This window comes from Pseudophryne corroboree, chromosome 3, assembly GCF_028390025.1.
Source record: "Pseudophryne corroboree isolate aPseCor3 chromosome 3, aPseCor3.hap2, whole genome shotgun sequence".
Taxonomy (NCBI): domain Eukaryota; kingdom Metazoa; phylum Chordata; class Amphibia; order Anura; family Myobatrachidae; genus Pseudophryne; species Pseudophryne corroboree.
This window is the reverse complement of record NC_086446.1, coordinates 746,058,534-746,076,750: the sequence shown is the minus strand read 5'-3', so window position 1 is coordinate 746,076,750 and position 18,217 is coordinate 746,058,534. Positions and strand designations below refer to the sequence as shown.

Below are 18,217 nucleotides of genomic sequence, written 5' to 3'. Positions count from 1 at the left end.
CATTCCGGAGGAAGTCATCCCTACCCTGATCAAAGCCAGGAAGGATGTCACTGCAAAACATTATCACCGCATTTGGCGGAAATATGTTGATTGGTGTGAGGCCAGGAAGGCCCCAACGGAGGAATTTCAACTGGGTCGATTCCTGCATTTCCTGCAAGCAGGGGTGACGTTGGGCCTCAAATTGGGGTCCATTAAGGTCCAGATTTCGGCCCTGTCGATTTTCTTCCAGAAAGAACTGGCTTCACTGCCTGAAGTTCAGACTTTTGTCAAAGGAGTTCTGCGTATTCAGCCTCCTTTTGTGCCCCCAGTGGCACCTTGGGATCTCAATGTGGTTTTGGAGTTCCTGAAATCACATTGGTTTGAACCACTTAAGACTGTGGATTTGAAATATCTCACGTGGAAAGTGGTCATGCTGTTGGCTCTGGCTTCGGCCAGGCGTGTGTCAGAATTGGCGGCTTTGTCCTTTAAAAGCCCTTATCTGATTTTCCATATGGATAGGGCAGAGTTGAGGACTCGTCCTCAGTTTCTCCCGAAGGTGGTATCAGCGTTTTCACTTGAACCAGCCTATTGTGGTGCCTGCGGCTACTAGGAACTTGGAGGATTCCAAGTTACTGGACGTAGTCAGGGCCCTGAAAAATTATGTTTCCAGGACGGCTGGAGTCAGGAAAACTGACTCGCTGTTTATCCTGTATACACCCAACAAACTGGGTGCTCCTGCTTCTAAGCAGACTATCGCGCGCTGGATTTGTAGCACTATTCAGCTGGCGCATTCTGCGGTGGGACTACCGCAGCCTAAATCTGTAAAAGCCCATTCCACACGGAAGGTGGGCTCATCTTGGGCGGCTGCCCGAGGGGTCTCGGCTTTACAACTTTGCCGAGCTGCTACTTGGTCAGGGGCAAACACGTTTGCAAAATTCTACAAATTTGATACCCTGGCTGAGGAGGACCTGGAGTTCTCTCATTCGGTGTTGCAGAGTCGTCCGCACTCTCCCGCCCGTTTGGGAGCTTTGGTATAATCCCCATGGTCCTTACGGAGTCCCCAGCATCCACTAGGACGTCAGAGAAAATAAGAATTTACTCACCGGTAATTCTATTTCTCGTAGTCCGTAGTGGATGCTGGGCGCCCATCCCAAGTGCGGATTGTCTGCAATACTTGTAAATAGTTATTGTTACACAAATCGGGTTGTTATTGCGAGCCATCTGTTCAGAGGCTCCGTTGTTATCATACTGTTAACCGGGGTTCCTATCACGAGTTATACGGTGTGATTGGTGTGGCTGGTATGAGTCTTACCCGGGATTCAAAATCCTTCCTTATTGTGTCAGCTCTTCCGGGCACAGTGTCCTAACTGAGGCTTGGAGGAGGGTCATAGGGGGAGGAGCCAGTGCACACCAGATAGACCTAAATCTTTCTTTAGATGTGCCCAGTCTCCTGCGGAGCCCGTCCATTCCCCATGGTCCTTACGGAGTCCCCAGCATCCACTACGGACTACGAGAAATAGAATTACCGGTGAGTAAATTCTTATTTTCTATATCAATGGATTTTATCAACTGTGTTTCCTGTTTGAATAACCGAGCACCAGTCTTTGGGCCTAATTCAGACCCGATCGCTGTTGTGCAATTTCGCACGGCGGGCGATTATCGAATGACTGCGCATGCGTATATGGATCGCAATGCACAGATGAGAGTCCAAACTGCGAAAGAATGGTGCGAAAATTTCGATCTATTGGCGTACGCAAGTTGATTGACAGGAAGCGGGCATTTGTAGGTGGTAACTGGCCGTTTTCTGGGAGGGTCAGGAAAAACGCAGGCGTTCCCAAGCGTTTTCAGGGAGGGTGTGTGACGTCAGCTCTGGCCCCGATCAGCGTGTTCTCATCACACTGTAGGAGTAAGTCCTGGGCTACGCACAGACTGGAAAAATAATTTGATGGTGTGTGAGTTGCGAACGAATTTGCAGATGTCCGCTGTCTGGCGAAGGTTTCACACGGCGTACGAATGCATTCGCTCTCTTTCACTCTCTATGGGCGGCAGCACTCGGTCTGATGCAGACCTCTGCAAAAACGCAGAGGAGCAATCAGGTCTGAATTAGGCCCATTATTCCTCTAGTATTGTAAATGTGTTCTCTGAAACCCGCTGAGACATTCACACTCTTCTACAGTGGCGCAAGCAGGGGGGGGTCCGAGCACCCAGAAACCCCCCCTCCACCAAAAAAATAAAATAATATATATATATTTTTTTTTTTGCTGCATTTTGCGAGCCGAGTATTATTAATGGCTGTCTAGTGTCCTCTGCAGCCTGCTGTCTTCCTGGTGGCACTTGTAAGTGCTTAATAAAAGTTTACTTTATTTTAATTATAGTACAAATATATCCATGTGCATACATCTATACACATGTATATACATACATTTAAACACACACACACACACACACACATGATATATACATTGTGTATATATACCTGTACTGTATGCATATATATATATATATTGACAATGCTAAATTCCTTTGTCGTATAACAACCCTTTATGAAGCTAAGAACACTGTACGCTGTTTACTTAAGAAGTACCGTAATGGTACGCTAGTTGCGTAACGATCGCTCAGCCGTAGACGAGACGCTTAAGCGTCACGTTCGCTCACGGCCCAGCGATCACAGGACACGTTATTGGTTATGTCTGGGGTAATGATTCGCTATGGCGTAGCTTACGCTCGAGACCACGAGGAGGTCACCAGCGATGCAGACGCTCACAACACTATACCTTTATGATAAAACCTTATACCAATGAAATACACTGAATACCTTAATGTGAGTACAGGGTGTAAGTGCAACCTTGTGTAACCTGACTAACTACAAAGCTGCTTGAGCGTCACCGACGCTCAAGTGAACACTTAACACTATAGGAAATACACAGATGCTGGTTTAGGTTCCAAAGCCTATTAACTGTATTATATCTAATATACTTGTAAAAAGGGGATAACAGTACAAATGATACACTACAATATAACAAAGACTTCCTAACCACAGAACTAAACAATAAATACAAAAAGACAATACTACTCTGACCTAAATGCAATACAATACAATGCTATAATACTATGAGAGATATAAGAGAAAAGAGGAGAGAGAGAGATAGAGAGAGAGAGAGAGAGAGATTGGCTCACAGAAAGACAATGATAACGGAGAGAAACTTACGCACAAAGGGTATGATCGCCTGCGCCTCGATATCCAGCTCCCGGCTATCAGCAGATAACCGTTGATGAGAGAGTGAGAGCTGGATGTGGTCGGCCTGCCTATTTATGCCCCACACACAATGCAATCTCATGGTCCTACAATCCCATTGTCCATTGGCCGAAGGAATTCGGCCCTGCATCATAACAAAAGGTCATAGGGTGATTCATACAGGTGGGCTGTGACGATTTCCAACAGCTCAGGTGGGTGGGAAACTGGGTTTCCCGCCGCATACCTGAGTATGTGTAAATAATAGAAATGGACATAAACTTCTTATGTCCATAACTATTCGCACGAGCGATTAATACGCTCCAAACCAACACCGGAATATTGCTAATTAAATACTCTTCCGATGGGTACCAAACACTGCTGTATGATTCCTGTTAGACCCTTCGTACGATATAAAGAGGGATTCCTCAGCTCTGGGACATTGTATTTTAACCAAACTTTCAGAATCTATCAAAGGGACCATGATCTATAAACTACATTAATTGTGAACATTTGTAACGAATGAGTCGCACGCTACGACTACATAAACTCTACCGTAAATACGCATACCGCGCCTGCGAGTGCACGCTATTGCGGGTATGCGCCTCCACGGGAGAGCGTACGCACGCGCAGCGCGGACCAGTGTGCGGTGCAAATATGGCAACGTGCATTGAGACATTTTTCTGACTTTGACAGTCCACCCTTTGGCAGTCAATAATAACTGCCACAAAACATTTAAGGAGAAAAATGTAAGTCAGGGGTTAATTGATTTCCATGGTTGGGTAGGGGAGGAGAGAGGAGAAGGTGTGAAGAGGGTATGACCTAGTGAGATAGCAGAAGCATGTGTGTATGAATCCATGTTTGGGGGGTCATGTATCATCGTGCCGTACGTGTTGTAAATCAAGCTTCGAGGTATTGCGAAGTATACATTTGAATTCCTTCTTATCCTGTGGTACAGGTCTGTGGATGGGCTGTCAAACTCTACCGAGCTCATTTCGGCTGTGGTTGTAACAAAATGGGGATGCACATTTTAGTTGATGATACATGAATGGGGGAGGTATGTGGTTGCTGATATCTGTGCCTGTATTCCCTATCGTCTATGTGTGTCGTTACCTGAGGGTTGTAGAGATGAAGATAAAGAACACTTACGAAAAATGCAATGATATTCTATGTCAGGGAAATGTACATCTGTTGTTGAAGTTGTGTTCGGTATCTGTTGAGAGTCGTCTTCTTTGCGCTGTTTTGCTCCTTAGGCATGAGCAACAAGCTTTGTCAGTGCCATCAGATTTACAAAAATGTTGGGCTAGCGTGAGTTTAAAAATACTAGGGAAACTGGGGATCCATGGCAAAGTTCATCAAGTGTCCATATTTAAAGTTGTCAAATCTTCTTCTTTGGTCAATCCGTTGTCTGTATACATCTCGTCTCGTCAGCTTCCTCGTCCAAGGGGGTCTTTGTATCTTGGAGAAAAGCAGAAAAACAGGTGAAAGAAACGGACCGTATAATCGCATTTTCATCACATCCTGGTTTCTATCATTGGGTCATAAATCAAATCCAGGTTAATTACAGTTTCCTCACTCCTCAAGCTCATCACTTTTGTACTTTGTTTGCACCTCATTAAAGCCTGCCCGCATCTAAATATCAATCCAATCGATATAACGACACCCAAGATACATAGTAGAAACTTTCCAACATCCATTATGACTCCTTGAGCCCATTCTCCCAAACCGGAGAACCAATTTCGCGGGTTCAACCATGACACCCAACTAGTCAGCTCATTACCTACAGCAGCAAGGGTGATATTGTGTTTTCGACGAAATTCCCACTTCAATTGGAGAATATCGTCCATCTTTTGGTCTATGACCTCTACCGGATCCTCGGTGCTATTTGTGATGTACGTGCAACACTTTATGCCGTACTGTGTTGCCAATGTAACACAATATCCGCCTGTTACTGCTGTAAGATAATTAAGAACCATCCTATGCTGAACTAGTTCTGTTTTGTAAGCTTGAAGTTCTCTTCCAGTGTATCTAAACGTGTCATCATACATTTCAGTGATATTATCTAACAAATTGGCGAGTGCGGAAATGTATCTATAATTCATCACTCCTCGAGCGGTACGAGTGAAATCTAACGCTACCAGAACCTGAATCCCGGTGGATTCATGGATAAGATCAGAGGCCGGATGCTCTAACCTTTCTGACAGTTGTCTTTTAACTCGGTGCTCGTAATGAGTGTGAGTATAAGGAGCTTGGGCACCACGGTGTATGTCCTTCATTTTGTCATGTGTAACAGTCATCACTTCAGGCAATACTTTTCCAATATAACACAATCCTTCAGAGTTTGGGGCAAGCCACTTGTACGCCTTTCTCCCGCATATGAAATATGCGTCATCGGGGAGAACATAAGGGACGGAGAAGGACATGACCATGTTACAAACCTTCCAGGTGAAATCTCCTGACCCTAATTCTTCCATCTGCCTAATGCACGTATCGGTTTGTACGATATGTGCACAGTATCCTGGTGATACCTCTCCAACTCTAGTAATCCTATTTCCTAAGGTATATCGATACCGAAAAGATTTTCCTCTACTGGCTATATGGCGTACGAGCTCTGTATCTGTAGGCATTCTATCTGCTCTGTGTGAAAAGGTCATGGTGTGGTTACTCCATGACACTTCCCAATTTCCCGGTTTTCTGGGATTGGAGATGTTAAAACATAAGAGGGACCTATCCACATGGTATTGGTGGAGCTTCAAACTAGGAGGGCTGGAGATGTTAAACCTCCGGTCCACCGGTCTCCCACCACTTAGCTCAAGTACCTCCCCTAACGTTAAAGGAAATGGTACTAGCCCTGATTTACTGTGACCCTGAGGTACTTGAGAGCATACCCAACAATCAGTCTTGTTTAACACATTACCCACTAGAGAGTGATAGTCACTCAATGGATGCCGGTCCATATGGATATTAAAACTAGATTGGCATTTCTTTATGCATCCATCTTCGACCAGATTATCACAGAGCCTACAGATACAATTTTCTTCAGCTAACAATCCATCACAATTTCTTCTATCGGATCGTTTTCTGATACTCGCCTTTGCTTGTTGGTTTGGTTGATCTTGGAAAACTACGCCTCCATCATCATAATCGGAACCCATTCCAGAACCTCTCTCGACCTCTATGGTACTCTCGCCGGAACAGACTGCACTGGTCAACATCATGGTTAACATCAAAATCCGGATCACAGTCTCTTGGGGCAAGTCCATCTTTGAGGAGGAAATAGAGAAGAATGAGAAGGGGGAAAAAGAAATTTTAAGGGAGAGGGGCTGGGAAGTGGAGAAAAACAATAAAAGGGAGAAGGGAGTCGACAACTGCTTTCGGTCTTCAAGGCTCAGGTGCCGCCTCAGTCCTCCTGGAACAGACACTCCAGTGATACAACCTCTACCGTCTGTTCCTTATCACGGGACTTCTCTGGATCGGCCACCTTTTTGCAGTGGGATGAATGGACCCAAGTCTCTCTCTCAGCAACCTTCAATGCTGTGGTGCTAGTCAATAAGACCTGGTATGGTCCTTCCCATCTATCAATAAGACAACCTGAGCGTAGAAAATTTCGTATCATTACATGATCCCCAGGTTCAATGTCATGACAATTACTATCTGGTAAATCAGGAATCATCAACTTCAGATTATCATTTTGATTCCTCAACTGTTTACTCATGTTAATCAAGTATTTTACAGTTACTTCATTGTTACATTTCAAATCATCCTGAGGGTTAATCATGACATGCGGTTGTCGACCAAACAAGATTTCAAAAGGAGACAGATTAAGAGGGGACCTGGGAGTGGTTCTGATGCTATACAAAACAATGGGTAAAGCTTCTGGCCACGTCAATCCTGTCTCTGCCATTACTTTACTCAATTTATTTTTAATAGTGCTGTTCACTCTTTCGACCTTCGCACTCGCCTGTGGACGGTACGGAGTGTGCAGCTTGCTATCAATACCCATCAACTTACACATTCCTTGAAAGACATCACCTGTAAAATGGGTACCCCTATCACTTTCAATGATTCTAGGGATACCATATCTACATACAAATTCCTGCACAATTTTCTTAGCTGTAAACATAGCGGTATTTGTAGCTGCTGGAAAAGCTTCGACCCAATTCGAGAAAACATCTATACAAACAAGTACATATTTCAAATTTCGACATGGGGGTAATTGAATGAAGTCAATTTGTATTACCTGGAAAGGGCCGCCGGCAGGTGGGATATGGGATGGTTCTGTAGGTATTGCTTTTCCAATATTCTTTCTCAGACAGGTAAGGCATGACATTGCTCTTTTACTCGCATGAGAGGAGAATCCTGGGGCGCACCAGTATGCTCTTACCAATTTGCACATCCCCTCCTTGCCTAGATGAGTCAGCCCGTGAGCTGCTTCAGCCAGACATGGAAGGTATGCCCTGGGGGCCACTGGTTTACCATGTCCATCCGTCCAGAGCCCTGAGGACTCCTGGCCATATCCCTTTGCCTTCCAGACTGCTCTTTCCTGTGTGGAACACAAATTCTGCATCTCACACAACTTCTGTGTGTTGATGGTATTAAATACCATCAACCGTGTGGTGTTTGTCCGTGTGGGGGTAGCAGCTGCAAGCTTTGCGGCTTCGTCTGCTCGGCTGTTACCAAGGGATACTGGGTCTTGGCTATATGTATGTGCTTTACATTTGATAACAGCCACTCTGTCGGGTTCCTGTATCGCTGTTAGAAGCCTTTTTATGTGAGCTGCATGCGCTATCGGTGTACCAGCTGCCGTCATGAAATTTCTGAGCCGCCATAGCGCTCCGAAATCATGGACTACCCCGAACGCGTATCTGGAATCGGTGTAGATATTGGCTGACTTACCCTTAGCCAATTCACATGCTCTGGTTAGGGCGACCAGTTCAGCAACCTGGGCTGAGTGAGGTGGGCCTAGCGGTTCCGCTTCTATGGTGTCTTGGTCATCTACGACTGCGTATCCAGTACACAAGTCTCCCGAGTCTGACTGTCTGTGACAACTACCGTCCGTGTAGAACGTGAGTTCTGCATCTTCCAGTGGATTGTCACTGATGTCAGGCCTTGCGGTAAAATTTTGGGTCAAATATTCCATACAATCATGTGTATCTTCCTTTGCATTAAATCCTCCTTCCCCATCACTCTCACCTTCCACCCTTTGTGTCTGACCAGGCACACCTGGGAGAAATGTTGCAGGATTTAATGCGCTGCATCTCCTTATGGTGATGTTTACGGGGGCCATTAATGCCAATTCCCATCTTGTAAACCTTGCTGATGAGACGTGTCTGGTTTGGGCAGAATTCAATAAGGCAGATACCGCATGCGGTGTATGGATTGTGAGGTTGTGGCCTAGCACAACATCTTCGCTTTTTGTCACTAGCAATGCTATCGCCGCAACGCTACGCAAGCATGTGGGGAGGGATCGCGCTACCGTGTCTAGCTGGGCGCTGTAGTATGCAATTGGCCTGCTGGCGTCACCGTGTTTTTGTGTTAGTACACCTGCTGCGCACCCAGCACTTTCTGTTCCGTATAGTTCAAAGGGTTTCCCATAGTCTGGCATACCTAGTGCTGGTGCCTGCGTTAGGCACTGTTTGAGTCTCTCAAATGCTGTTTCAGATTCGTCTGTATGCGAAATCCGATCAGGTTTGTTTGAAGAGACCATTTCCTGCAAAGGTAGCGCCAATATGGAAAACCCTGGGATCCAATTACGGCAATACCCACACATTCCTAAAAACGTCCTGATCTGTTGCTGGGTTTGTGGCAGTGTCATGTCTCTAATGGCTTGGATTCTATCAGCGGTCAGGTGTCTCAGTCCTTGTGTTAGACAGTGTCCCAAATATTTTACCTTAGCTTGGCATAATTGCAACTTGTCTTTGGAAACCTTGTGACCTGTGTCTGAAAGATGAAACAGGAGCTGTTTCGTATCCTTCAGAGATGCTTCCAGTGAATCTGAACACAGTAATAAATCGTCCACATACTGTATCAATACTGATCCACTGTCTGGTTGGAAAGACTGTAAACAATCATGCAAAGCCTGAGAAAATATACTTGGACTATCTATGAAACCTTGGGGTAACCGAGTCCACGTGTATTGGACTCCTCTGTATGTGAATGCAAACAAATATTGGCTGTCAGGGTGCAGAGGTACCGAAAAGAATGCGGAGCAGAGGTCAATAACAGTGAAAAATTTGGCAGTGGGAGGAATTTGCATTAGGATGACAGCTGGATTTGGCACTACGGGGAACTGACTCTCAACTATTTTGTTAATCCCCCTTAGATCCTGCACTAGCCTGTAACCCCTCCCCCCACTCTTTTTAACAGGGAAGATGGGACTATTTGCTGTGCTGGACGTTCTTACTAGAATGCCCTGTTGTAGCAAGCGCTCTATTACTGGGAAAACTCCTAACTCCACCTCTGGCTTCAGAGGATACTGTGGGATTTTTGGAGCTATCCTACCATCTTTTACTTGTACAACTACTGGAGCTACGTTTGCCATTAATCCAGTGTCCTGTCCATCTTTTGTCCAAAGTGACTCTGGTATCTGAGATATCATCTCTTCTACTTGGGATGGATTCCTATTTGTCATAATGGAATGTGACATTAATTTTGATGGGGAGTCTAACATGTCTCGTACTTCCTGAGCGTGATTCTCAGGAATGTCCAAGAATACACCTTCAGGGGTACAATAAATGACGCAACCCATTTTACATAGTAAGTCTCTTCCCAGGAGATTGGTTGGTGCCGATGCAGCCAGCAAAAAGGAATGCTTGGTATGCAAAGGCCCTATTGTAATCTCGGCTGGTTTGCTAACAGGGTAGTGCTGGACTACTCCTGTTACTCCCATGGCTGGAATTGTCCTACCAGTGGTTCTCATGCCCACTGTCGAATTTATCACTGACTTGGCCGCCCCTGTGTCTACAAGAAAGTTTAAAGTTTTACCAGCTACATTGATTGCAATTTCTGGTTCGCTTCCAAGACTAGCAATCAACTTAACTGGGTGCAGATTACAGGTATGGCCACACCCCTATTGGGTATGCTGACCTCCCTGAATCCCGCTGGCAGCAACTACTTGTGAGGGAGTTAGCTGGGAACTACCAGAGGCATGCCAATCTCTGTTCGGGGGATATCTTTTTGTTTCCCCTGTATGTGGCTCAAAACTCCGCCTCTGTGGACCCTGCTCCCAATGTCGTGTGTTGTGTTGTTGTCTAGGGGGTTGAAAAGATCTTTGTACATTCTTTGTTCTACATTCTCGTGCAAAGTGTCCCGGTCTGTTACAAGAAAAACATGTTATTACACTTGCCTTACCCACAGGATTCGGTGGTACATACGCAGGCTGCCTTGTGGTCAGCGCCTGTATACTTACGGACATCAACTTATCACTTTGCGACTCTCTGTGCCTAGTGATGTTTCTGTCGTGATCAATAGCAGCCTCTCTCAAGCCGGACACTGACAGACCTCGCCAGCATGGTTGCGTGGTCTGAACCCTAGTCTTTAATGTTTCTTTCAAACCATCCATCAGTACAGATACTGCTACTTCCCGATGGTTTGGGTTGGTCTTAATGTCTTCTATACCAGTGTACTTTGCCATTTCTAATAGTGCCCGGTGAAAATATTCTGTTGCCGTTTCGGACTCCTTTTGCTTAATGGAAAATTTTTTATTCCATTTAACAACGGCTGGGAAATACTCCTTTAGCTGTAAATTTATCCTTTTTACATTATCCTTGTTGTACACGTCTGTAAGCGGTACATCTTTATCCAATGCACAATCAGCTAAAAACTGAGTTGCATCAACATTGGAAGGTAAACAAGCTCTTAGCAGTATCTGCCAATCCTTGTTGTTGGGTTCTACAGTGTTACCTAGATCCCTGATGTATTTTTGGCTAGCAACTAAATCCTTCCTGGGGTCAGGAAATTCGGACACTATTGTTCTTAATTCCATTCTGGAAAATGGAGTGTACATGGCAATGTTCCTTATGGGAGTGGCTCCAGACACATCTGTTTTTCCATTGGGAACTGCTATTACCCTTACAGGAGCAATTCTAACAGCCTCTTCCTGTGTAGATTCTACAGCTTGTTGTGGTACAATTGTTTCAGTGTAGTGCATGGTGCCGTACTTACCCGTTGACACGACCTCACCTATCCCTCCGCTAGGGGCTTTCACTAATCTCGTGGGTGTCGCTGTGCCTACTGTGGTTTCTGCTATGGTGGCTGCAAGAGAGAGAGCTGAAATTGTTGCTGAATCGTCTTCTTGATCACACTCCTGAGGAAGGTTCAAAACAGGGTACATCTTGCACGGGTTAATACTTGCATGAGTTATTTGGTTAACGTCATTAACATTTACAGTGTTACTAAGAGTTTGTGTTTTACAACCCAGTGCGTTTCTCTCCGCAATCAACCTCTCTCCTGCAATGTATGGTGGAGGAGGAGCTGTGGCAATCAACTTCCTGACTGCCCCAGATCCTGCCGCCAGAGCCAAACCTCTCTGTATCTCACCTTCCTGGTGCCATAACTGTAAACAATCATGATGTTGAATTCGTCTCTTTGTTGATTTTACGAGACATATCCTCCTCCTTAAATTTTGTAACACTTCTGGACTGAAGCTACCTATTCTTGGGAATTTGTCCCTGTCTTGTACAGTCATTCTCTCCCATTCATCACATAAAACCTCTGTGTGACTACCGTATTTTTCACACATTACATATCGTGCCGACCCAACTGGTCGGTTCTCTGAATCAACCCGAACCGAGGTTGATCGCCCCCTACCTGAACAAATGGCCCCCATAATCTGCAGGCGTTGCTTATTCCTCCTTGAATATCAAGGCTTTCAGCGAACCCTTACAAACAAACCAAGATGTCCTTGGGCAGGTCGGCGGTGGTGGTTTATCAAGTACCCCACTTACTTCTCGCCCACGTTGGCCAGTACTGCAATCACTGTAACCAGAGCTGCTGTACCCAACCTAGGGCCCCTGTGAACCTTTATTTACTGGAACATATGAGGGTTACCCGCAGGACACTTACTCTTTCCAGTAAAGTTGGGGTTGTTAGATAGTTCCTGAGTGACCAGCGAACTTCCCTTCCAAAAATAAAAAATTACACAAATCACGTCAGAATGTACAGATAGCGTTTGTGACCACTTTACTCTAATGGTATTAGGTCAGATTACTAACTACTGCACACAATTACGTGCGGTCCAATCGTTCAGTACACGAGCACTACTTGTCATGTACTGAAAGATCAATGGAATCGATGTTTCCGGCCGCGATTCCTTCAGCAAGAGCTTATGGCCTATATGGGTTCTGCACCAACACCCCAGGCGTTGTGCCACTGGACTTTTATAGCGGACCTTTTACCTTACGACCTCCTGGTCTTGTTACCTTATGACCTCCTGGTCTTGTTACCTTATGGTCCGCTATACTCTAATGCTCAAATATTATTTAACCAGGGATGCCTCCCTAGCCACCGTATATGTCACTTACACGTATGTCCCTTGACGAGTACCCGGCTTTCCTTTTGGTTCCACCTTAAAGTTATATATAAACTTTTGTATACAAAACACACTCACTCAACACATGTACACTTTTGTTTCTATATCTATTTCTGCGCAGAAATTGTCTTTAGGCCAAAAGTGTTACCAATTAGGAGCAGGATCTGTTAAACTAAATTTCAGATTTTCCAAAAATAGATTTGCGTTATTTACCGCTTCGCGTTATCTACCGCTGTGCGTTAATTATCGCCTTTGCGTTACTTCACTTTATCACAGCTTGAGCTACGTGGGCGTAACCGGACGCTACGTTGCGTAATGAACGCTGCGTGCGTCTGCCTTTGGATTGCGTACGCTAGTCTTTGTTAGCGACACGTGTACGCAATATAAAGATCCACCGTAACACAATATATTTTTATCAATGTAAATGATCCCTGATCATCTACCGCAATCCACACTGACTGCCTTGTATCTCAGACAAACCGTGTGTTGTTCTATACTTTAACTATTACCTCTACTATGAAATAACAGCAAATCTCTTTTTAGCACTTTCTATCAACTATAAAATTTGGCAAACAGGAATAGTGATATACGAAAATGAAACAGAAAATGCAGATATATGTATGCGTGCGTGTATACGCAAGACAGAAGAGAAATAAAACAGTTTTAAAAGACACAAGCGTTTTGTTCTTACTTCCGGTTCCCGGATTCCTTCAGCACTCTTTATCTAAGCGAAGCAGACGCTTATCCCGTCAGCACTGTGAGACAACCTCCCACCCTTTGCTGGAGGGATAATGTCTGCTGATCTACCTAGTGCAGATATGAGAAGGATAGGACGAGTCCCCAATTGACAATGCTAAATTCCTTTGTCGTATAACAACCCTTTATGAAGCTAAGAACACTGTACGCTGTTTACTTAAGAAGTACCGTAATGGTACGCTAGTTGCGTAACGATCGCTCAGCCGTAGGCGAGACGCTTAAGCGTCACGTTCGCTCACGGCCCAGCGATCACAGGACACGTTATTGGTTATGTCTGGGGTAATGATTCGCTATGGCGTAGCTTACGCTCGAGACCACGAGGAGGTCACCAGCGATGCAGACGCTCACAACACTATACCTTTATGATAAAACCTTATACCAATGAAATACACTGAATACCTTAATGTGAGTACAGGGTGTAAGTGCAACCTTGTGTAACCTGACTAACTACAAAGCTGCTTGAGCGTCACCGACGCTCAAGTGAACACTTAACACTATAGGAAATACACAGATGCTGGTTTAGGTTCCAAAGCCTATTAACTGTATTATATCTAATATACTTGTAAAAAGGGGATAACAGTACAAATGATACACTACAATATAACAAAGACTTCCTAACCACAGAACTAAACAATAAATACAAAAAGACAATACTACTCTGACCTAAATGCAATACAATACAATGCTATAATACTATGAGAGATATAAGAGAAAAGAGGAGAGAGAGAGATAGAGAGAGAGAGAGAGAGAGATTGGCTCACAGAAAGACAATGATAACGGAGAGAAACTTACGCACAAAGGGTATGATCGCCTGCGCCTCGATATCCAGCTCCCGGCTATCAGCAGATAACCGTTGATGAGAGAGTGAGAGCTGGATGTGGTCGGCCTGCCTATTTATGCCCCACACACAATGCAATCTCATGGTCCTACAATCCCATTGTCCATTGGCCGAAGGAATTCGGCCCTGCATCATAACAAAAGGTCATAGGGTGATTCATACAGGTGGGCTGTGACGATTTCCAACAGCTCAGGTGGGTGGGAAACTGGGTTTCCCGCCGCATACCTGAGTATGTGTAAATAATAGAAATGGACATAAACTTCTTATGTCCATAACTATTCGCACGAGCGATTAATACGCTCCAAACCAACACCGGAATATTGCTAATTAAATACTCTTCCGATGGGTACCAAACACTGCTGTATGATTCCTGTTAGACCCTTCGTACGATATAAAGAGGGATTCCTCAGCTCTGGGACATTGTATTTTAACCAAACTTTCAGAATCTATCAAAGGGACCATGATCTATAAACTACATTAATTGTGAACATTTGTAACGAATGAGTCGCACGCTACGACTACATAAACTCTACCGTAAATACGCATACCGCGCCTGCGAGTGCACGCTATTGCGGGTATGCGCCTCCACGGGAGAGCGTACGCATGCGCAGCGCGGACCAGTGTGCGGTGCAAATATGGCAACGTGCATTGAGACATTTTTCTGACTTTGACAATATATATATATGTATGCATGTTTAATATGATATGTGTATATGTATATGTATATATATGTATATATATATATATATATATATATATACACACACACACAGACACACTAGTTTTCCGGGCCCAGCATATACTGGACCACCTCAGTCCCCACCCCCGTGCTTGGCTCCACCCAGTTCTGGAAACCCCCCCATGCAAATCCTGTGTTTGCCACTGTTCTAAATATATATATATATATATATATATTATCTATATCTATATATTTATATATATATATGTCATTTTTATTTATAATAATGCAGCACAGAGGCTTCAGTCACCCCGTTCCTATTCTCACGCCCAGCTCTGTTCATTTCGGTGTTTTCCTGGAAAGCCCTGACCTCTCTTTTTGCCTTTTTCTATCTTCCAGATGCATAACCTTCAGGAGCTGCGGAGAAGCGCTTCCCTGGCCACCAAAGTGTTTATACAAAGGGATTATAGTGAAGGAACCATGTGTCAGTTCCAAATGAAGTTCCCAGCAGAACTTGACAGTCGGGTATTACTGCTTTCTGATTAATCCGAGTCATACTGCAAATATTTCCATCGCTCTTAGCTCTCTTTCTTTTGTAGATATGTAATTCTTCAAAGAGACGGAAGTTCTCTCTAGTTTAGACAGTATGTGATAAAGCAAACAATAGGTTGTTATCCAAAATTTGGCAGACGAGTGTGGCTTAAAATATCATCGCTGCAAATTGCAAATACAGTATATAGCCTTTAAACTGTAGCGTGTATATCAAATATTACAGAGTTATACTGTACAGACATCATGGTAATGGAGAATGTGACTGTAGGGTGAATTTACAAACCCACCACATTTTCAGCTGTTTCAGCCGCTGGAGTTAAAGGGGCAATTACAGTATATTAAATACAAAACCAGGAGTTTTTGCCTTTTTGTGTTTTTTGCCCCTTTAAATCCAGAAGCCATAACCACCAAAGGGCAGGTGGCTTTGAAAACCACTGCTTAGTAAATTTACTATAGATTCATTCATCCTTCAGGGACAGCAAATATACAGTAGTAAGGCTGTGTAATTTTGCACTTTGGCAAAACCATGCTGTACTGCTGGTGGGGCAGATATCAAACGTGCAGAGAAATTTAGATTTGAGAAGGGCATGTCAAAACTCAGGTCTAAATTACACTGGACTGCACACCCTAAGTTTAAATATAATAAGAGGTGCTATCATGCTGAGACTTGTAGTTCCATGCAGGAAAAACGAAAATGCATGTGCAGACTATAAACACTAATATAGTTTAAAAACAAGCACATTTGGCCAAAAACTCAGGCCCATCCATCACGTCATGGTGAACCCGATCAGATGGGTCACTAATGTTCCTATAGTAGTGCCTATTCTAATACTGTATGTAGACAGCAGTGTAAGAACCTATGCTGATTAAAATCTCTCAGGGCAGATAGGTGGGTACTAGTAGCAAGTATAAGGAGCCTCTACCGTCAAGCGTACAATGGGCCTTATTCCGCTTCGGTAGAATTGCTGAGAGACACCCTGCATGTGAAGAGCCACCCTGCTGCGATGTGTTTGCATTTTAAATGTGAACACATTGCAGAAATTGAGAAACATCTTGAATACCAGTTGCCCTCTTGCTTACGCAGCCACACCGGCGCCATGTTTTCCGTTGCAGGTGACGTCACCCATCCGCTCCGAATAAGGCCATAACACGCCTGCCTTTCCCACACCACTCCCCTGCCGCCTGTCAATCACTATTTAATCGCATCATGCCGTGATGCAGTCGCATTGTGAGAGTCCGCACGCGCAATGCAAACGCAGCGCATACACAGACGGATGATAATTTTTAGCAAAATTACAACTGATGCTGAATAAGGCCCAATATACACAAATATAGGGGTCATGGTGTGTGTGTGTTGGGGTGGGTTACACAGCCTAATTTTAAACTTAATGGGTGGGATGCATCAAGCGAAGGAGATGGGAGCACCACCGAAATAGTATTGTTGACTGATGGATGGATGAATTTCAATTTTAATTATTGAGGAATGGCTGACTATACGGAATCCGGTCTGAAGATCGACACTGTCTAGGTCGACAATGTTTAGGTCGACCACTATAGGTAGACAGTCACTATGTCGACAGGGTTGGAAGGTCGACAGGGTTTCTAGGTCGACATGTGCTAGTGCGACAGGTCAAAAGGTCGACATGAGTTTTTCAATTTTTTTTTCTTTTTTTGAACTTTTTCATACTTAACGATCCACGTGGACTACGATTGGAACGTAATCTGCCCGAAGCATGGCGAGTGAAGTGAGCCATGCGAGGGGGCACGGTGCACTAATTGGGGTTCCCGGTCACTCTACGAAGAAAACAACACCAAAAACCCAAAAAAACCTCATGTCAACCTTTTGACTCAGTACACTGCATGGTCCCCATTCATTCTGTTATTCCATCTCTGCAGTACAACAACTCTGCCATCCAGTGATGCTGCCATGGCTACACGCTATGTTATTCCTCTTGTTCTGCCCATGTCAGGCCACGTGTACAAAATCTTACAGGGCCACTTTTAGTTCCCAATCCGTCCCTGGACTCAGACACAACTGCAGCAAAAGACTCAAGGAAGGCCACAATTGCCTACAATCAGGACCTATGAGGAGGGATCCAGCCCCCACTCAACAGACCCCACCCCCTCATCAGACTGCACCTCCATTAGGTCTGCTTCCATAAATTTCCAAGGCTGGATTTCCATGTTAGGGGGTAATTCCGACCCGATCGCACGCCGTGCTTCTTCGCAGCCATGCGATCGGGTCGGAAATGCGAATGCGCGGCGGCTGCATTGCGCAGGCACCAATGCCCGGCGACAGGCATCGCCAGGTAGCGACGCCACTAGCACAGAATGCGGTCGCAGCGGTGACCGCAAGAAGATTGACAGGAGGAAGGCGGATCCGGGCAGCAACTCAACGTTTTCAGGGAATGGTGAGTCCAACGCAGGCGTGTCCAGGCGTTTAGAGGGCGGATGTCTGATGTAAATTCCGGGACCTGCATCGCTGGATCGATCTCACAGGGTAAGTAGGTCTGACCCTGGTCTTGTGTTACAGGAAACTTTTTTAGCATAGCAGGGCTGCACAAGCGATCGCAGCCCTGCTATACTAAAATACACTCCCCCATAGGCGGCGTCTAGTTGTTCGCACGGGCAGCAAAAAGTTGCTACGTGCGA

At 44.9% G+C, this 18,217-nt stretch overlaps 1 protein-coding gene across 5 annotated transcripts in view; it reads left to right on the top strand.

Moving 5' to 3' along the window:
* The window catches only part of GOLGA7B (golgin A7 family member B), a 688,836-nt gene that overhangs the window by 598,373 nt on the left and 72,246 nt on the right, over window positions 1–18,217 (top strand). For all 5 annotated transcript variants that reach the window (XM_063962313.1, XM_063962312.1, XM_063962310.1 and 2 more), the window contains one exon: window positions 15,413–15,538. In XM_063962313.1, the coding sequence (XP_063818383.1) occupies window positions 15,413–15,538 (126 nt within the window). The remainder of the gene's footprint in view (window positions 1–15,412; window positions 15,539–18,217) is intronic.